The sequence below is a fragment of the Sebastes fasciatus genome, chromosome 9 (genome assembly GCF_043250625.1).
Source record: "Sebastes fasciatus isolate fSebFas1 chromosome 9, fSebFas1.pri, whole genome shotgun sequence".
NCBI classification, from domain to species: Eukaryota; Metazoa; Chordata; class Actinopteri; order Perciformes; family Sebastidae; genus Sebastes; species Sebastes fasciatus.
Genome location: NC_133803.1, coordinates 12,504,931 through 12,521,686, shown reverse-complemented (window position 1 = coordinate 12,521,686; position 16,756 = coordinate 12,504,931). Strand labels below are relative to the sequence as shown.

The window sequence follows — 16,756 nt, the reverse complement described above, 5'->3', positions numbered from 1 at the left end:
GCCGTGTTGTGGTATCTCTTCTAGACAGCTGTCTGGTCAAACACACACGCCGTCTATTAAGGTATCAAATTTGTATTCCAAAAAAGCCAGACGCTATCGATTTTGAATTTTAACGAGACATCAGACAGTCAGCTTGAGTTTGTTCCTCTGTTGTAGTTAAGGCTTTAAGCTTTCGGTGTTCAGCGTGATGTAAAATCTTTTCCCTCGGTGAGATGTGCGGTGTCGAGGGGCAGACTGTGAGGAGAAGTCCAATTATATTTAAAAATACAACTTTGTTCCTGGTGCAAAAGGGATCGCGCCCCTACATTATCTAATTACTGTGTTGATGAAGACATAGGTGAAGGTTGCTGTGATTCTGTGCTCAATCTGCAATGAGAGGCTGAGTGCTGCTGCCCTCCGGAGGCCAGAAGCTGCTACAGCACCATCTGCAGAGGACAGGAAAACCCTCAGAGACAAAACCAATGCAAAGCAATGGTTTAATTATGACAATAGACTAGAAAGAGGTTACTTCATAGTCATGATCACTATTTTTCAAGACATAGGCAACATGTTTGGAGACAACCCAGGCAAAAACATTGATTTTCATGCACTGGTCAATTTGAGATTTTGGGCTATTTTGCTTCCATAGCATGTCTTCTTTCAGACTAGTGGAAAGAAAACACTAAAAATACACATTTAGGGGTTTAATTTATTATATTTAGTCTATTTCCTAAATTCACCAAAAGTTAGCATTGGATAATGCCTCATTTGCTTCTTGAAACAGAATCTCAGATAACTTGTAGTACAAAAAATGATTGTGTTAATGTAACTGGGGAAGTTTCATGGTTATATCAATTCAATAAATTATTTAACCTATTCACCTTCAGTGTCTTGTAAAATGGATGGAATTTTACAATCCATATCTTTAAAAGTCTGTTTTCTCAAAATGAGATTTTTTCAAATGGTCAAACGGTTTGACCATTTCATCGGCGTTCACGAGTGATTGACAGCTGCCTCCGTTGAATGAACAGCCAATAGGAACGCTTTCTCTCTGAAATGACCTGTGATTGGCCAAAGTCCTAGATTTATCTAGATTTTTTAAAACCTGAAAACAGAGCCATGAGGAGGTGCAGAAGTCTAGTTTTCTGTCAGAGCACTTGAATTACAATATGCTGAAAGATTATTATGGGATTTTTGCCCGATGATGCCAAAAATATTCTGCCTACTGAAGCTTTTTAATGTCGAACCCTGACTTTGTATTTGTTTTTTCAAACTTTTTTCCTGTTCAATAACATCAATTTGACAAAATACACTTCACTCAAGGTCTACTTACTACTGTAGTTCTTTTTTTCAAAGCTTTAAATAAGTCTTCATCAATTTGCTCAGCTGTCAGACTATTTCTGAGGTCAAGAATAAACTTCCACACTCACATTCTGAGTTTTGAAATGAATTTGTGACACAATGACTGACACGCACCACCTTCACATTCAAAGTTATAAACCTCTTGGGGGTGTCTTTATTTCACCTGCAACATCTTGAATTTCCCTTTTCTTCTTTCTACCTTCTGTGATTTATCATTTGCAATAAACACATACTCTACGCATGAGCACGACAAGCAAGCAAATACAGACACACAGCCAGCAGACAAACATGATATAAAGATGATCAACGGGCACCCATAACTTAGTTCCAAGCCAGTGAGCGTAGTATGAGATCCCAATAGAGGGAACAGCCGGCGGGATGGACATATTTCACACTGAATTCCTGTAGGCTGTAAATCTTATTATATTTCAGGCACCAAATCCAATATATCAAAAATATGCAGTGTCTGACACTGGAATACTGCATCAGTGTTTTGATTTGGTGTTTCTCTGATTATAGCTGAAGGCGACAATATTATAGGCTACAACTCCGCATTGGTAACGTAAACTTTTGCTTTGTCAGATGATGCTAAATTAAGCAGCCCAGTGACCACAGAATGAAAGCCATCGAAACCAAATGTGCAGGTTGTCCTGCAGCAGAAGCTACCAAAGGAGGCCAATCAAAGTGAATTGCACCACTATGTTGGCTCAGGGTTCTGGGTAAGAAGAAATGAAAGGGATGTCAGGCAACCAAGTGTGATCTAATTTATTTGCATAACAGCATCCAGCTGGTCAAACACTTCAGCTGTATTGCATATATGCACAGATGTGAGTTTATACTGGATGTAAACACATTCAATATTGAGATCTTCTGCTTATTCCAACCTTTTAAAGCTGAAGTGGGCGAGTTTGGAGCAAATATGATTAAAATCATGTGCCTCTGTGTCCTCCGGTGTTCCTAACGGCATCTGCAAGATTTCACAGACCGGAGGAAAACAAGCAGTATGAGCTGATTTGAGGTGCGCTGTCCAGCAACCGTCTATGAGAGCCGGCTGTCAATCACTCGCGAACACCGACCAAACGGTCAAACTAGGCAGCGCTGATCAAATATGAATCAATATTATGTTACGTTAATGCCGATTTCTCGCCTCAGATGTTTTCAGAATCATCTTGTAGTGCACGGTTTAGCTGTAAAATGAGAATGTTTGTGCCGTCATTGTGAAATCGGGTGAAGGAACGGCAAGTTCCGGTCACATGACCAGAGCACAGCCAATAGGAACGCTCTTTCAATGAAATGACCTGTGATTGTGTCAAAGTCTCCCGTCACGGGCTAGACTTTTTAAAGCCTGAAAACAGAGCCATGATGAGGTGCAGAAGTCTAGTTTTCTTTCTGAACACTTGAATTAATATGCTGAAAGGTTGTTATGGAATTTTTGCCCAATGATGCCAAAAATATACTGCCACTTTAATGCAACCCAACTGATTTAACATTACCGGTGATTATGGCCTGTGCTAAGTTCTCATTATATTGTTTATTATACGCCACATTAATTTGAGATTAATTCAGCAATAATTACTCCCTTCACAGTAGCCGTGATTGCCAGACAAAATGCCACATGTGGGGCATTAAAGTCACATCAAATTTTTTTTTTTGTGACTGCTGCAGCATAGGCCTACAAATGTGCTCTGTGAATCACTGTGTTCACCTTTGAGGAGAAGTATCTGAAATCAAAAGGGAGTCTATTTTTTTGGTTTCATGATAGCTACACAATCCTTGACAGACTTTGAACAGCAACCGACATTAGCTTTACTGCTGAAGTCTCCTTCTTATCCAACAAACATCTTGTGCACCTGAATGCACCACCAAACACACATTCACAGGGGACACGTGCACAGCTGACATCAGTTTGTAGGTCAGATAGCTCATTAGCTGCTCAGCTGCAGCATATTAAACAACATGTTCATTTACCTGCATCAGTCACTTGGGTCCAGTTAGAGGTTGTGTGGTACCTTACTCTTCAATAATCTACTACTAACAACACGCAGCACGCTGTCTGTCCATGATATGTAGGCTACAGCCATAGATATAAATAACACAGGCTGCTACAGCCGCGTGTGTTTACTTGTTTCTCCTTCAGTGTAACACAGGTACTCTGGCATCCTGCCACCTGCTGTCAATCAAACTCAGATAGAGACACGCCCCTTCAGAAAAGGACCATTTCTCATACTTCCACAACTTTTTCTTCCTTTTAATAATAACAAACTATTAACAATATATGTGGAAAACACGTTGACTTTATTTTCGACTACAAAAAGAGGATAACTAAATATAGTGATATCAATTGGACTTAGACTACTTAAAATAGTTTTTTTCCCTTTTTGTTTACCTGATATGCATTCAGGTCTTATCAGATATTAGCCTAATAAAAAATAAAGTGACAATATATGACTTATAATACTTCAAATAATACCAATTTTAAGTAATTTTAGCCTTTTGTTTTGATAGCAAACAGAGAATGAGAGAAAATTAAGAGGGAGGACATGCAATATTTAGGCCCTGGCTTTAACTGGGAACATTGTGATTACCTAGTCAGTATATACTGATATTAAGCTTATAAATAAATTATATACTGACTAGGTAATCACAATGTTCCCATATATATATATACCGGTCTTTCGTTGGCCATTTTCAAAGGGGTCCCTTGACCTCTGACCTCCAGATATGTGAATGAAAATGGGTTCTAAGGGTACCCACAAGTCTCCCCTTTACAGAAATGCCTACACACTGACAGCTGTTGTTGCCTGTGGGCTTCAGTTTGTTATGGTTTGAGCATATTTTTCATGCTAAATGCAGTACCTGTGAGGGTTTCTGGACAATATTTGACATTGTTTGTGTTGTTAATTGATTTCCAATAATAAATATATACACACATTGGCATAAACCAAGCATATTTGCCCACTTCCATGTTGATAAGAGTATTAAATACTTGACAAATCTCCCTTTAAGGTACATTTTGAACAGATAAAAAAATTTACGATTAATTTGTGATTAATCACGATTAAATATTTTAATTGATTGACAGCCCTGGTGTGAACGTACTGTATGTATGCTAAAAGTAATGGATAAACAGTTGAAAAATCCAGCATTTGCCAATAGAGGTTCAAATGCAAACTCGACCAAAACCACCTAAACATTACTAATTCAACTATATACTATTAGTATTTTGTTCCCTTTTATATAATTCATATTGTTAAATAACATCCGGTTTATAATCCTTTCATAAGTACATACAGTAGGTGGAGTGTACATGTCAGAAAAGGTTATGAAACACATTACTAGAGGACCAAACCTGGTGTGTGTGTGTGTGTGTTTGTGTGTGTGTGTAAACAGCAACTATGAGTGATGATTATTTAGAAAAAACAAAAAACAAAAAACAATACTAATGATTGTTCAAAAGTGCATTTATTAAATTCATTCTTTTGGCACTTCAGTTATCGTCACTGGTCACACAGTTAACATAAAACAAGAGTGAGCATCCCAGTATACTGCTGCAGCTGAAGGGTTGTGTCAAATTTACTGCCCAGCAGAAATTCAAAATGTTATCATCATTATTAATAGAGCAGTTCTTAGAAATGTTTAAGCGGCTGTGAAATTGTTTTTATCAGTACATTTCTTACAATAATAATAAAATAAGTAATAATATGATTTTTTAAGTCATGAATAAATATTATTTCCACTGACGTTAGGGAAGTTTTAATTTTAGAAATTAGCCTCTGAAATGTAAACAAAAGAAACATTTAAAGGGATTGTTTTTACATTTAAGTGTAAGATAATAGTGATAATCAGAGATGCTCACAAATTGTTTCATTAGGACAATATTACACAATTAAATGGATAAAATATATCACATAAAGGTGACATACAGTATAAAGAGATATAAAAAAAAAAACATGCAAACAGACAGCACCATGGTGAGACTAACACAAAGCAGCTTTGGCAACAACTGAGATTTTCTTTACGGAAAGGAGGAAAAAAAGGTTTAACTTCAACAGCTCAAGGCATCGTCAGTATAATGAATCATTTCAAACATGCAGTAAGCTTTAAATGCTTAAAAAGGTTTTTAAAAAATGACATTATAAACTTACAGAGAAAGGTTCAAGGCGTGGACACAAAATTCTATCTTAGTTCAAGTTAAAGGTAACCACTGAAGGATATCATTAAACCGATCTTCCGCTCTCTGGTGTTCTCTTTGGCTGCGTCGCTAAGTCCCGTTATATTGCTCCTAATGCAACGTCTCAGGCGCTGTATCACGTAGACTCATTTTACCAGATGTCTCATTTCATTTCAAAGTCACAATTTGATCTGGCTGCTCTTTTTTGGCAAAGGTACCGGGTAAGATTTCAATACTTACTTAACGTCTTAGGGTTAGCCTTTTTTTTTTCACAAAATAAATGCATCTGTTTGAGTAGTCTTTACACGCATGTTCAGAGTTCTGCCAGCTCCACACATGAGTGCTAGTGCTTTTTCTCGAGGTAATTTGAGGGAACCCATCCTTTCCTTGGTTTGCCATTGTCCAGAATCTTGCAGTACCACCATCCATTGGGGTTTCTGTCCAGGACCTCCAGACTCGTCCCCTCAGGAAAGCCCATGGTCTCCTCGTCACCGTGGTAATCTGCTATGGAGACGAACACCTCTCTGAGGTTGTTGTGGATGATGTGGGGCTTGGGTTTCACTGTGGATACAGGGAGGGCGTTCTTCTGGGGGCTGAGGCCGAGGGATTCGGAGCTACCGGTGCCGGATCTGTTCCTGATGGGCAGTGCTATGTTGTTTGGCGGCAAGCTACGTGGCACAGTGCCGAAGGAGGCGTTGCGTCGCACTGTGGGGCTGGCGCGAGGGTGGTCCGTGGAGTTGAGTGACTCGTTTCTCCTGAGGGAGCCGGCAGGGCTGGGACCGTCCCTGATCGGGGCCGATATGAACACCGACTGAGGTCTGACAACCTGCTGCTGTTTGGTGCTATTCTGCTTGCGTGAACCAAACAAGCCGATGGGTTTGGAGAGGCCGCCCGGAGGCTTGGAGGGGATGGGTGGGGTGACCTTCTTTAGGTTTTGGTTGATGTTGTTCAACGCCTGCACCCTTTGTTCGTTCTTCTCCAGGCTGTTGGACTTGCTGAGGCTTCCAGGTTTAGTCGGGGTGCCGTCAGATTCGGACCCCGCCATGTCATCTTGTTGCCTGGCGGGCTCCAGGAAGTAAGTCGGAGCCCAGCCCTCTGTGTCTCCCCAGCGGATATACCACCAACCGCTCTCCTGCTTCTCCAGCACTTCCACCTCCACCCCACCGGGGAAGCTGAGCTCAGACTCTTGGACCTTCTCGTAGGGATCTGTGGTGCGATACAGGCTGCAGCCTTCCATGTCGGAGTCTCCCCGGCTGCCTTTGGAATAGATGGAGGAGAGATCGGACGTGCTCTGAGAAGAAAAGGAGTCCTCCGAGGAGATGACTGAAGCTGTCTCAGAGTCCTCACCTTTAGTTTTGGTGCCGTTCTTCAGCTGCCCTGTTGGCCTCAATTGTCTTCTCAAGGTGCTGATGTCCATCTTCTCTGCACTGGACGCCTTGGCTAGTTGTGGTTTAGGCCTCACCACTGGCTTTGGTTTAGATTTGATGGAAGGGGATGCCTTGCTTTCGTCTTGGTCTTTCTTATTTCTGGACAGATCCGGGGTGGACTCAGTGGAGGCAGACTTGGGACTGGATGCTTCCTCGGTTTTGGCTGCAAATGGGCTCCCGTTCAAGTCTATCTTGAGCTTGTTACCTGCAGGTCTCCACCCACCTGATGTCGAGTTTGCAGTCTTGCCAGTTTCTGACAAGACACTTGTCTTGGAGGAATTTGAGTCCCTGCTGCACTGCCGCTCCGGCGTCTCCCTGAAGGGCCGGAAGCCGTCGTTCTCATAGATACACTCTCCCTCTCCCTCCGCCTCCCCCTCTGCCTCGTGGCCATCTTCAAATGACTCGCACATCTTGAAGGAGGCACTGTGGAGCGACGACGCCGGAGAAGGCTTCGAGGACAGGTGGGATCCCTTCTCGGAGGAAGTGTCCTCATTCTTTACATCCACCAAGGAACCTTCTCCCCTCAGGAACTCAAACTCAGACTCCATGTCCAGATCGCCAATGGCAGGGACATCATATTCTGGCTCTTCATACACCGGCCTTCCAGGAGACACAGGGGACTCTGGTGCTTCAGAGCTTGGGTTGCTGGGAGGTGCAGTCTCCACTGAGTCTTGTTTTTTGACTGGCGGAGCAGGGGGTGGAATTTTCGGGCGGCACAGAGTGCTTGTTCTACGATTCAGGTTGGGCTTTTTACGTTTGTCAATGTAGGAGCAGGGAGCCCAGCCCTCCTTCTCTCCTATGTGGACATACCACCAACCACCAGAGTTCTTCTCAATGACCTGAAATACATATTCAAAAAAGAGTTTAATCTTTATGTGACGGCATTTTTATACATTCTAATTAGATCTAGATTTCTTGGACAAGGCAAAGTTGTTACTGAGCTATGAGCTACCTTGAGAAAAAGTGCTTACCTCTGCTTTCTGTCCTCCATTGAAAGTGATACCATCAGATATACAGGACTGGAAATCTGCAATGGTATAGTACTCGGCTTCAACTGCAGGGGCATCTGGTGGGGAGGGCAACTGGAATCCCTAGAAGCACAAAAGAAAGTGGCACTGTTAAACGCGCTGTCAGTGATGGAAGGTATTTGTGCTTTACTTGAGTATGTGCATTTAATGCTATTTTAAATTTGTACTGCACTACATTTGAGAGGGAAATATTGTACTTTTTACTCCACTACATTTATCTTGACGGCTGAAGTCACTAGTTACGTTTCAGATTTAAGTTTTACATTAAAAGAATGTGATAAGATTTAGACCAGTTTCCAACCGTCTTGACAACAGTGTCTGATTGGGGCCCCTTGTAATGTTTCAGAGGTCTACAGCAGGGGTTCTCTAACTTTTTGGGGCCAGGGCACCCTTGCGGCAGAGAAAAAACACCAATTAAGCATATGCTTACTGCCATTTGTAATCTAAGATGTCATCGGAACTATTTGTAGTTTAAAACTTTTCAACCTAAATACTTCAGATCTGTTTCATAGTGATAAACAGAAACACATTTCAATTTGAACCATACTAAGATAAGATGAGATACCCCTTTATTAGTCCCACAGTGGGTAAATTAGCAATGTTATTGAATGTTAATACCACTTATATACTTTTAAACAGAGGGTAATTTTATTCAAATTGCATTTGGACTCAACTTGACAGCATGTATAGCGGACATTCCAAGTAAGTGATCTTAAAAGCTTTCCGAAAATTAACAGTAGCAAGACTGGCATAATAAATCAAGATATTTAAACTTACCAGTCTAAAGCTGACTTTCAGTAGTGCTTCAACTTTAAAATAATGAACTTATTGCTATGTGACACATTCATATCAGAATTTCTATTGGCCCAAAGCAAACATGGGTGGGAGTAATGGACACAATATGTTGTTTTATTGGCTCAAATGGCCCCCATCTGTAGATATGCACTTTTTATTGATGCAGCACAATTTTATAATTAATAGCAAATGATTTCACTGACCCCTGACAGAGTTCCCCAGACCCCACTTTGAGAATCAGTGATCTACAGTTTTGAGCTGTTGGCATTTCCACCAAAGACATATTTCACCATTAAACTTCTCAGATGGTTTCGTTTCAATAATTGTTTAAGTAACATTTTATAGCAGAACTTTGTTTTTTCTTCTTTTTTCTAACCTATAAATCATCTCACGACCCCTCAGATTTAACTTGTGAGAGCGGGCCGGACCCTTAGGTTCGGAACCACGGGATCTAACTTTTATATAAAGTAGTAAAACCAGCTACTGCAGTATAATCCTGCTTACACACTGATGCATCAGTAACAATCTAATAATGTCATGTATAAATATCACAGGAGGCATTTTTCAATAAAACAAGTACTTTTACCTTTGATACTTTAAGTACATTTTTCTCATAACACTTCTAACTAAGTGGGATTCTGAATGCACAACTTTTAATTGTAATGATATATTTTTAAAGGTGCTTTTACTTGATTAAAGGATCTGAATACTTATTCCAGCACTGCTTATTGTTTGTACAAAGGAAAAGCCACAGATATCAAAGTCCTGTGCATGACTTTCATAGGAGAGATGGATGGCTAAAATATCACACTCTTACCAGAGTTGCATCTCTCCGCGGAGGAGGTTTTTGTCTGAGAACTGGGGAACCTGAAGAATCGCAGAGAAATGTATAAAGAATTAATTAGTAATGTACTGTTACAGACTTACAGAAATTCAAGTTATGACAGAGATTCAAACATTCACAGTGACGTGACTAACCAATTTCCACCCGCTGAGGGGCGATGCGGGCTATAGCCGGTGAGGAAGGCTCTGCTTTGCTTTTTCCATCCTGTGGGGTGTTAACAGGGCTGGAGTCAGCACAAGGGATTGGCAGGCTGATCTCCTTCTTGGCCACCTGGGGGCTCTCTGGGACTCCTTCAACCTGCACGTCTTTCTCACTCGAGGCTTTCTTGTTCAGCAGGTTACTGATCTCCATGATGTTTCCAATAATCTCCACTGGGCCCGTCACGGTCTTCTTGCGGGGAGAGAGGTCATCTTTCATCTTCTTCAGGTAAGAGGCTGGAGCCCAGCCCTCTTTATCCTGGTACCTGTTGGAGGAGAAAATATATATTTTTTAAAAAACATTATCTTTTTGAAATGAAAGACGTAAAAAATGTCTGAAGCAAGTGAGCATAGGTTTACCTGATGAACCACCAGCCCTCCAGATTCTTCTGCATCACCTCCACAATGACTCCTTTCTCAAAAGCAATTTCATCCTTGCCCTGGCCGGCGTAAGGCTGCACGGTTACGTACTTCTCTTCTGCCAAAGCAAGAGCAGAGAAAGACGACAAAGTTAAGATATTGAGGTTGTGAAAACAAAATAGTCATTGGAAAAGAAAAGTGTACATTCTATAAATCATTTTTATAGACGTTATATATTTATATGATCATACTGCAGTAATAGGAGCTAAGGGTTAACAGATACACAATGATCGATTCTCTTGTGTTTCATTGGCGGCAATCTTGCGATATGATACTGGAGAAGTGTATCTTTTCCTTTAATAAGGACTGGAACTGTTCTGCTTTCTGGCAGTTGGTTCAGCTGCCAGATGTGCGATTAGATGTGCTGTGTGCATTAAAATGAGATTTGTCTATTTTTTTTTTTTCCTGAAACTGGGAGAACTTTATAAGGCAATGAATAACTACAGGACATGATTAAATCTTGCATTTAGAAACAATATTTTGCAATTGTAGCAGTATGTATTTCTCAAGTTACACAGATGTGATGTAGTGTACATCAGATTATTGTTTTGTTATACGCATATCGCATAGCAAAAAATACAATTGTAGTTAAATCAGTCGTCACGCCTAAATCATATTCATAATCAGCTCAACAGCCGTAACGTGTGGCCGACCATGAACCGCAACATCCCCGGTTTGCGTCGCTCCCCTTCTCTCTCTCTCTCTCCCCTCTTTTCCTTTCATCTCTCCTCTGTCACCTGTCCAAAAGAGTGCTACAGGAATGAGTCCTAAAACCCAGAAAAACTCTGTTGTTAACACAAGTTTAAGAGATTTTAATGTTTTGTTCTACGATACAATACAAAATACATCAATAAATATCCCACTCGTGTATTTTGAAGCTTTTATATGTCTTAAAAAAGGCGGTTGCTAACAAGTGGTTAATTGAGACTACTAAACGTCATCACGCCGACTCGTCCGCCTTCACATCCTCGTTGTTTATATTCGCACTCATGCGACCGTGGTGTAGTTTGTTAATAGCCTAACGTTAGCTTTTTACTTCTGGCGATTGCATTCACACTTCAAAAATCATAAAAGTGGTGTTCATTTGTGGAGATTATCTTGCTTTGCCACAGAGCTTTTTTTCTGCAATAATCCAAAAGCCAATGGAAAAATCACATTGGCTTTTAGTCGAGGGAACCAGGGCGATGCTAGCTTCCTGGTTGGCCTACAAAAATACATCATCCCTGCAGCACTCTATGAAGTTCATACAAAATAACTAGTACTAGTGCATATTCCTCAAAATGTGATCAAATGTAGTGCTTCATACAGTAATATCAACTACTTAAACATAACTAAATTCACAGGTATTCACCAGAGTGCTGACCGAGGGGAACTACAGCACATGGGGCCGGCTAGTGTCCTAACGGCGCCCTTGGCCTTGTGGCAGCGAGCATCAGACTCAGCACATAATAGAGAGCAGAGGCACCACGCTGATTTATGCATTCCCATGAGGCCAAGAGGCAGAGCAAAGACATCATTTCCTGTCATTATAGCAATTCCTGTCTAAATACAGACAGCAGAGGGAGAAGACGTGTGTTCAAAGAGGAGAAGGGCACGTAAAAAAGCACTCTATACGTTGTCCTCCCAGTTGGTAAACAGGAAGCAACATTATGGTGACAAATTATTCCATTTTCCTTTTTCCTCCACCCGTTCCTGAGCTGAATGGATGTGGGAGGGTAAATCCCTTTACTTGCAAAAACTGGAGTAGACTCCACGGGAGAGGATATTTCTGTACGCTTTATTTTCCTTTTGCCCGGCTCTTCCGGCCTCTTTGTGTCGGGGCTGGTAAAACGTTTTCCTCGAGGCTCTCACCAGCCTCTTTCAAACAATATCCAGCGGTGCAATGAAGGGAAACTCTGAATCAGATGTTATGTTAACCACAACATGCATCGCCTGCATCAGTGTTATAAATTATTCTTGTGGAGTCAGCAAAATATCTTTCTTTTTTTTTTTAAACACAAAGCAGGATTTCAGTCCTAGGGTGGAAACAACTCTCTCTCCACTCCAGAGAGCAGCATCCACTGCCAAGCGTTAAGTTTGGGCTGAACTCAATAGCTTATCCTCACTCCACTGTCAGCAATCCAAATGCATCTCCTGTGAAGAAAAAAAGCCCCTTGGCCTTGGTAAGAAGAACATGTGCACGTCTGTGTTTGTCAATATCTTGCTAAATAAGTGAGAGATTAATAAGGCTCTTTGTTTGTCTGTCAATATTGGTTGCTATCTGCACACAACAGGATAAATGTCTGTTTTTTAACACACATTCATTAAAAAAAAAAACTACACGCATGCTTCATTTGCTCATAAAAAAGCAAAATATGGCTCTAAAATGCAGTGTAAGGCATTCCAAAGTCTATTACGCAACTACTTTCAAATGAGTGGGTAGTTTTTTCTGTAATTCTGGGAAGATTGGTTTTGGCACATGGTGCTTAATTATAACGAAAATGCTTACATGGGGCACTTTTGTAACATAATTTGAGCTCTCAGCATCAATAATTGGTGTATATAAAGTTGATGATTTCACCTTTGCTTTCCAGGCACATTTCATATTAAACTCAGTTAGTGGTTTGTTAGTGGCGGATTGCGGCTCGTGATAAATGGATTTGCTGGAAGACGACATGGGATGAAAGGCAGAACAAATATGTGCATGTGGAGAGGGAGGAGATGAGCCATGTGATGAGAGACAATATGTAAGACAGGGTGGGGGGGAAGAATAACAAAGGGAGGGGAGGTGATGCAGCATCTGTCTCAGTTCACCTCGGCTCTGCTGCCGGCTGATGACACCCCCCAACGTCCATCTCCGGTCCAGCCTCTTCAGATGAGCTTTATGCCGCTTAGTTACTGACAGACACAACGTGGTGACCAGATGACAGCAAACAAACAAACGAACAAACATGGGAGACATGATGAGCAAGCACAAATGTTACACAAACACACAGCACACAAAAGACAATGGATCCAATCCAGAAGAGCCATATTATTAGCTACATGGAGGACATAAAAACAAGACCACAAAACAAAAACATGGTGGACAGTTAGAGTGGATGGGTGGAGGTTACAGAGGAAGTGTTAAAAACCAAGACATCTTCTCTGTGGCTTGTAATTAGGATGTTGTTAGCATGGTTTCCCATCCTGTTGTGTTAGAGCATCTGGGACACACATTGCTGCTGCAAGAATGTCATCCAATTAATAGAGCAGCTGAGCGAGCCGCTGGTTGCATCTGTGTGCCTCAGAAGGTCTTTATTCTCCTCCCTATGCCTACAGTGGAGATGGAAATGATTTCTGCCAACTGCGAGGTCTTGTGTCACATGTCAAAATGACAGAAGAAGTAGCTCCTGTAAATGATCTTATGTAGGAAAAAGAAAATCCCTTTCATCACTTAAAAGGTGCTAAATATGAAATTCAGAGCATTAATATAGCAGCAAACAACTATGTGAGGATATAAATGAGTAATGTCTACCTGAGCAGAGAAGGAAGTCTCTCTTCCTCTGTGTGTGTTATAATTAGGGCTGCCCCCTCTTAGTCAATTAGTCAACTAATCAGTCGTTTTGGTCTTAGTCAACTAAGATTTCTTTAGTCAATTAGTTGTTTTTTAATGCTTTTTTCATGCTGAATGACTAAATTCAATACATTTGTGAGTATATCTCTGGTAAACACAAAATTTAAAGTGGTGTTTTTGTGTGATTCTTTGTGGAGAAACTCTGTTTTGCAGATCTGTCGATTAAATCGATTAGTCTACAAAATGTATGTCGAACAACTAAGAATTTCTTTGGTCGAAGACAGCCCTAGTTGTAATCCGAGCTTCTCTGTGCTTTGTTTATATGGCCGGCCGTGCGTGCATGTTAGATGTGAGTCCCTGTGTGTGCCCCATTAGCTAGCTAATCGCCGCCACTCTGCAGTGTGCTCATACGGCAGTTACCGCTGATAACGCCGTCCTGAACCATGGTGGAAGCGTAACACCCACCCTCCAGTTCCCCTCCTGCTAGGAGCTGCCATGTTGAGAGCCGTTTTGAGACAATCCCTCAATCATAGATATGCTCTGAATTTGGAATTTAGCACCTTTAACTCTTCTTAATTTCCAATGATGGGAACAGTGTAAATTAATAATTCAAGGCTATGTGATTAAACAAAAAACAAAACAAAAAATCATATCATATTGCACAACTTATGTCAAGTTAAAGGAATAGATTGACTTTTTGCGAAATGTTATTCACTTTCTGGTGGAGAGTTGGAGGAGACAATTGATACCACTCTCACAAATCATAAATGAGCAGTTGCCAGGCGACCAGCAGAGATTCCATGAAGTCACTAGTCCCAGCCAAATTATTTAGACATAATGTGTTCATTTGTGAGTTTTAAAGGGAGAGTTCGGCTGTTTTGAAATGGAGTTGTATGAGGTACCTATCCATAGTCAGTGTATTACCTACAGTAGATGATGGTCAACACGACCCCAGTTTGGAGAAACAGACAGGAGTACTGACATGGGAGCAGCGCAATGTACAGTACTGCTGTGGACCGGGTCGGCAGCAAAACGTATTTTAGCCACCTAAAAGAACGGCTCACCTTAAAAAAATCAATATCTATTTAAGTATACAGTACGCTATATTTAGAATATTTTCACGGCTTTATCTTGCCGTCAGACAGCCCCTTTCTGATGGGGTACTGAACTGAAAGTTAAACATATCTATGCTCTCTTCAAATGGAGGCAGACTCCGTTGACAAAAACAGTATAGATACGTTTCACTTTCAGTTCAATTCCCTGTCGGAAAATATTCAAAATATAGTGTATACTTAAACTGATATTGATTTTTTTTAGGTGGGCCGTTCTACTGTAGATAATACACTGACTATGGATAAGTACCTCATACAACCCCACTTCAAAACACCCAAACTATCCCTTTAAAAGGTGATGGTAGGCGGATTTTAAACCGTTGGACGAAGCTACAGTAGGCCAGCCCCCCGTTTCCATTCTTTATGCTAGGCTAAGCTAACCGAATGCTCGCATTAGTTTCATATTTACCACACAGACATAGACAAAGTGGTATCAATCCCATTTTAACTCTCCACCAGGACGCAAATAAGCATGTTCCCCAGAATGTCTAACTATTCCTTTAGGGCAATATGTTTATTTTAGTGTAAAATTGGACTAAAACAAGGAGGAGGAGGATTTGTATTCACTTCCATCAGTGGGTTAACTCTCATCTCATGCTGTCTGAGCTTTCAACATGTCTCTTTTTGGGCTTTTCAAAAGAACCATCATGAATTCCAAACCCAGTTTCTTTCCAGAAATATGTGCTTTTTTTCTGTGACAATGCGGTGGCACAGACTGCTGAAGACCACAGGCCTGACAAAGAGATGCTTTATGAGTTTCATGCCATTCCCATGACTGACTAGACACATAAACACTAATTACACTGACAGATTGTCCTTCCCAAAAACCCCCTGGCAGCAAACTCCGGCTATCTCTGACAGGCAGATAAGAGTGTTGGGTGTAGACTTTTGCATTTGTGTCTGTGTGTGGTCATCCATTTGTGGTATGCATACATGTTGAAATCTTTTCTTGATGAATGTATATTCTAAATTGGGGAGAAAGGGATATTTAAACATGTTTAAGATATTGTGAAACTGTTCAGCCTCATGTATTCTCTCTCTCTCTCTCTCTCCCTCCATGCTTGAGTCATAAAACATACAACACCGAGGGGATCCTGGGTCTCATTGTTAGAGAGTACAGCAGTTGTACAGCAAAAGATGTTTTGGCCAGAGTGCTGGAAAATCTCGATGTTTGTTTGGAAGTGTAATTTGCAACTTAATTATTTCCGTGCCTCCAGTTTGTTGGGTTTTCTCTAACACAATGCTGCATAAATCTTTACCAAATTAGCTGCAGTACCTGTCAAGACTCAAAGTCTGAGTGTGTGACACTAATTGAGCTCTATTGCTCTGAGATTAAAATGTTTTCTCCACTAATATTGAAAAAGGCTTGAAGAATGAAACGATGGCTTGATAACCGTATCTGACAGGGCTATCAGGATGACTGCACGATTGGTCGCACATGTGTCTGAGTTAAATTCTGGCAAACAAAAGTCTACATAGGTGTGTTTCTTATCAGGGTTTTGGATCCTTCTCTCTAAACAGCAACACTCATCCACTGTACTGTAACTTATCTGCAATTCAAAATGATAAGCAGACATTGCATGAAATAGCATAATTCATGTCAGAGCTTGTTTGTAATGTGCGATAATCTAAAGAGCATGACTCGTGAAATATTCTCATGTTTTATTCCTTACTGCTGATAGAAACACATGCCTCTTTCATGAGCTCACACCACGGAGGTCACTTGCTTAATACTGCGCTGAATCCATTCTGTACAGTGCATCACTTCAGTGGTTGTGGTCTGGTCTCTCCTGGCACTCCTCCTTGCTGTTTACCCAGGCTTGAATCTACACTCTGTTCAAGCGTGCTTATGGTGGCAGGCAGACAGGCGGAGGTGTTCACACCAG

General features: G+C 41.1%; 1 protein-coding gene and 1 long non-coding RNA gene across 6 annotated transcripts in view; both read right to left on the bottom strand.

Moving 5' to 3' along the window:
* The window catches only part of LOC141773932 (uncharacterized), a 46,126-nt gene extending 42,443 nt beyond the window's left edge, over nt 1–3,683 (bottom strand). Inside the window, exon 1 of the long non-coding RNA XR_012595209.1 lies at nt 3,310–3,683. This is a non-coding gene — a long non-coding RNA (uncharacterized LOC141773932). The remainder of the gene's footprint in view (nt 1–3,309) is intronic.
* A 1,101-nt stretch (nt 3,684–4,784) lies between these two features.
* Nucleotides 4,785–16,756, bottom strand: part of LOC141773912 (SH3 and PX domain-containing protein 2A-like) — a 73,015-nt gene continuing 61,043 nt past the window's right edge. For 4 of the 5 annotated variants that reach the window (XM_074646078.1, XM_074646077.1, XM_074646080.1 and 1 more), the window contains 6 exons: nt 13,017–13,100; nt 10,164–10,281; nt 9,741–10,069; nt 9,580–9,629; nt 7,911–8,030; nt 4,785–7,778 (listed from right to left, as the gene is read on the bottom strand). In XM_074646078.1, the coding sequence (XP_074502179.1) occupies nt 5,856–7,778; nt 7,911–8,030; nt 9,580–9,629; nt 9,741–10,069; nt 10,164–10,281; nt 13,017–13,100 (2,624 nt within the window). In that variant the 3' untranslated portion in view covers nt 4,785–5,855. The remainder of the gene's footprint in view (nt 7,779–7,910; nt 8,031–9,579; nt 9,630–9,740; nt 10,070–10,163; nt 10,282–13,016; nt 13,101–16,756) is intronic. The other variant, XM_074646079.1, reaches the window with a different exon arrangement.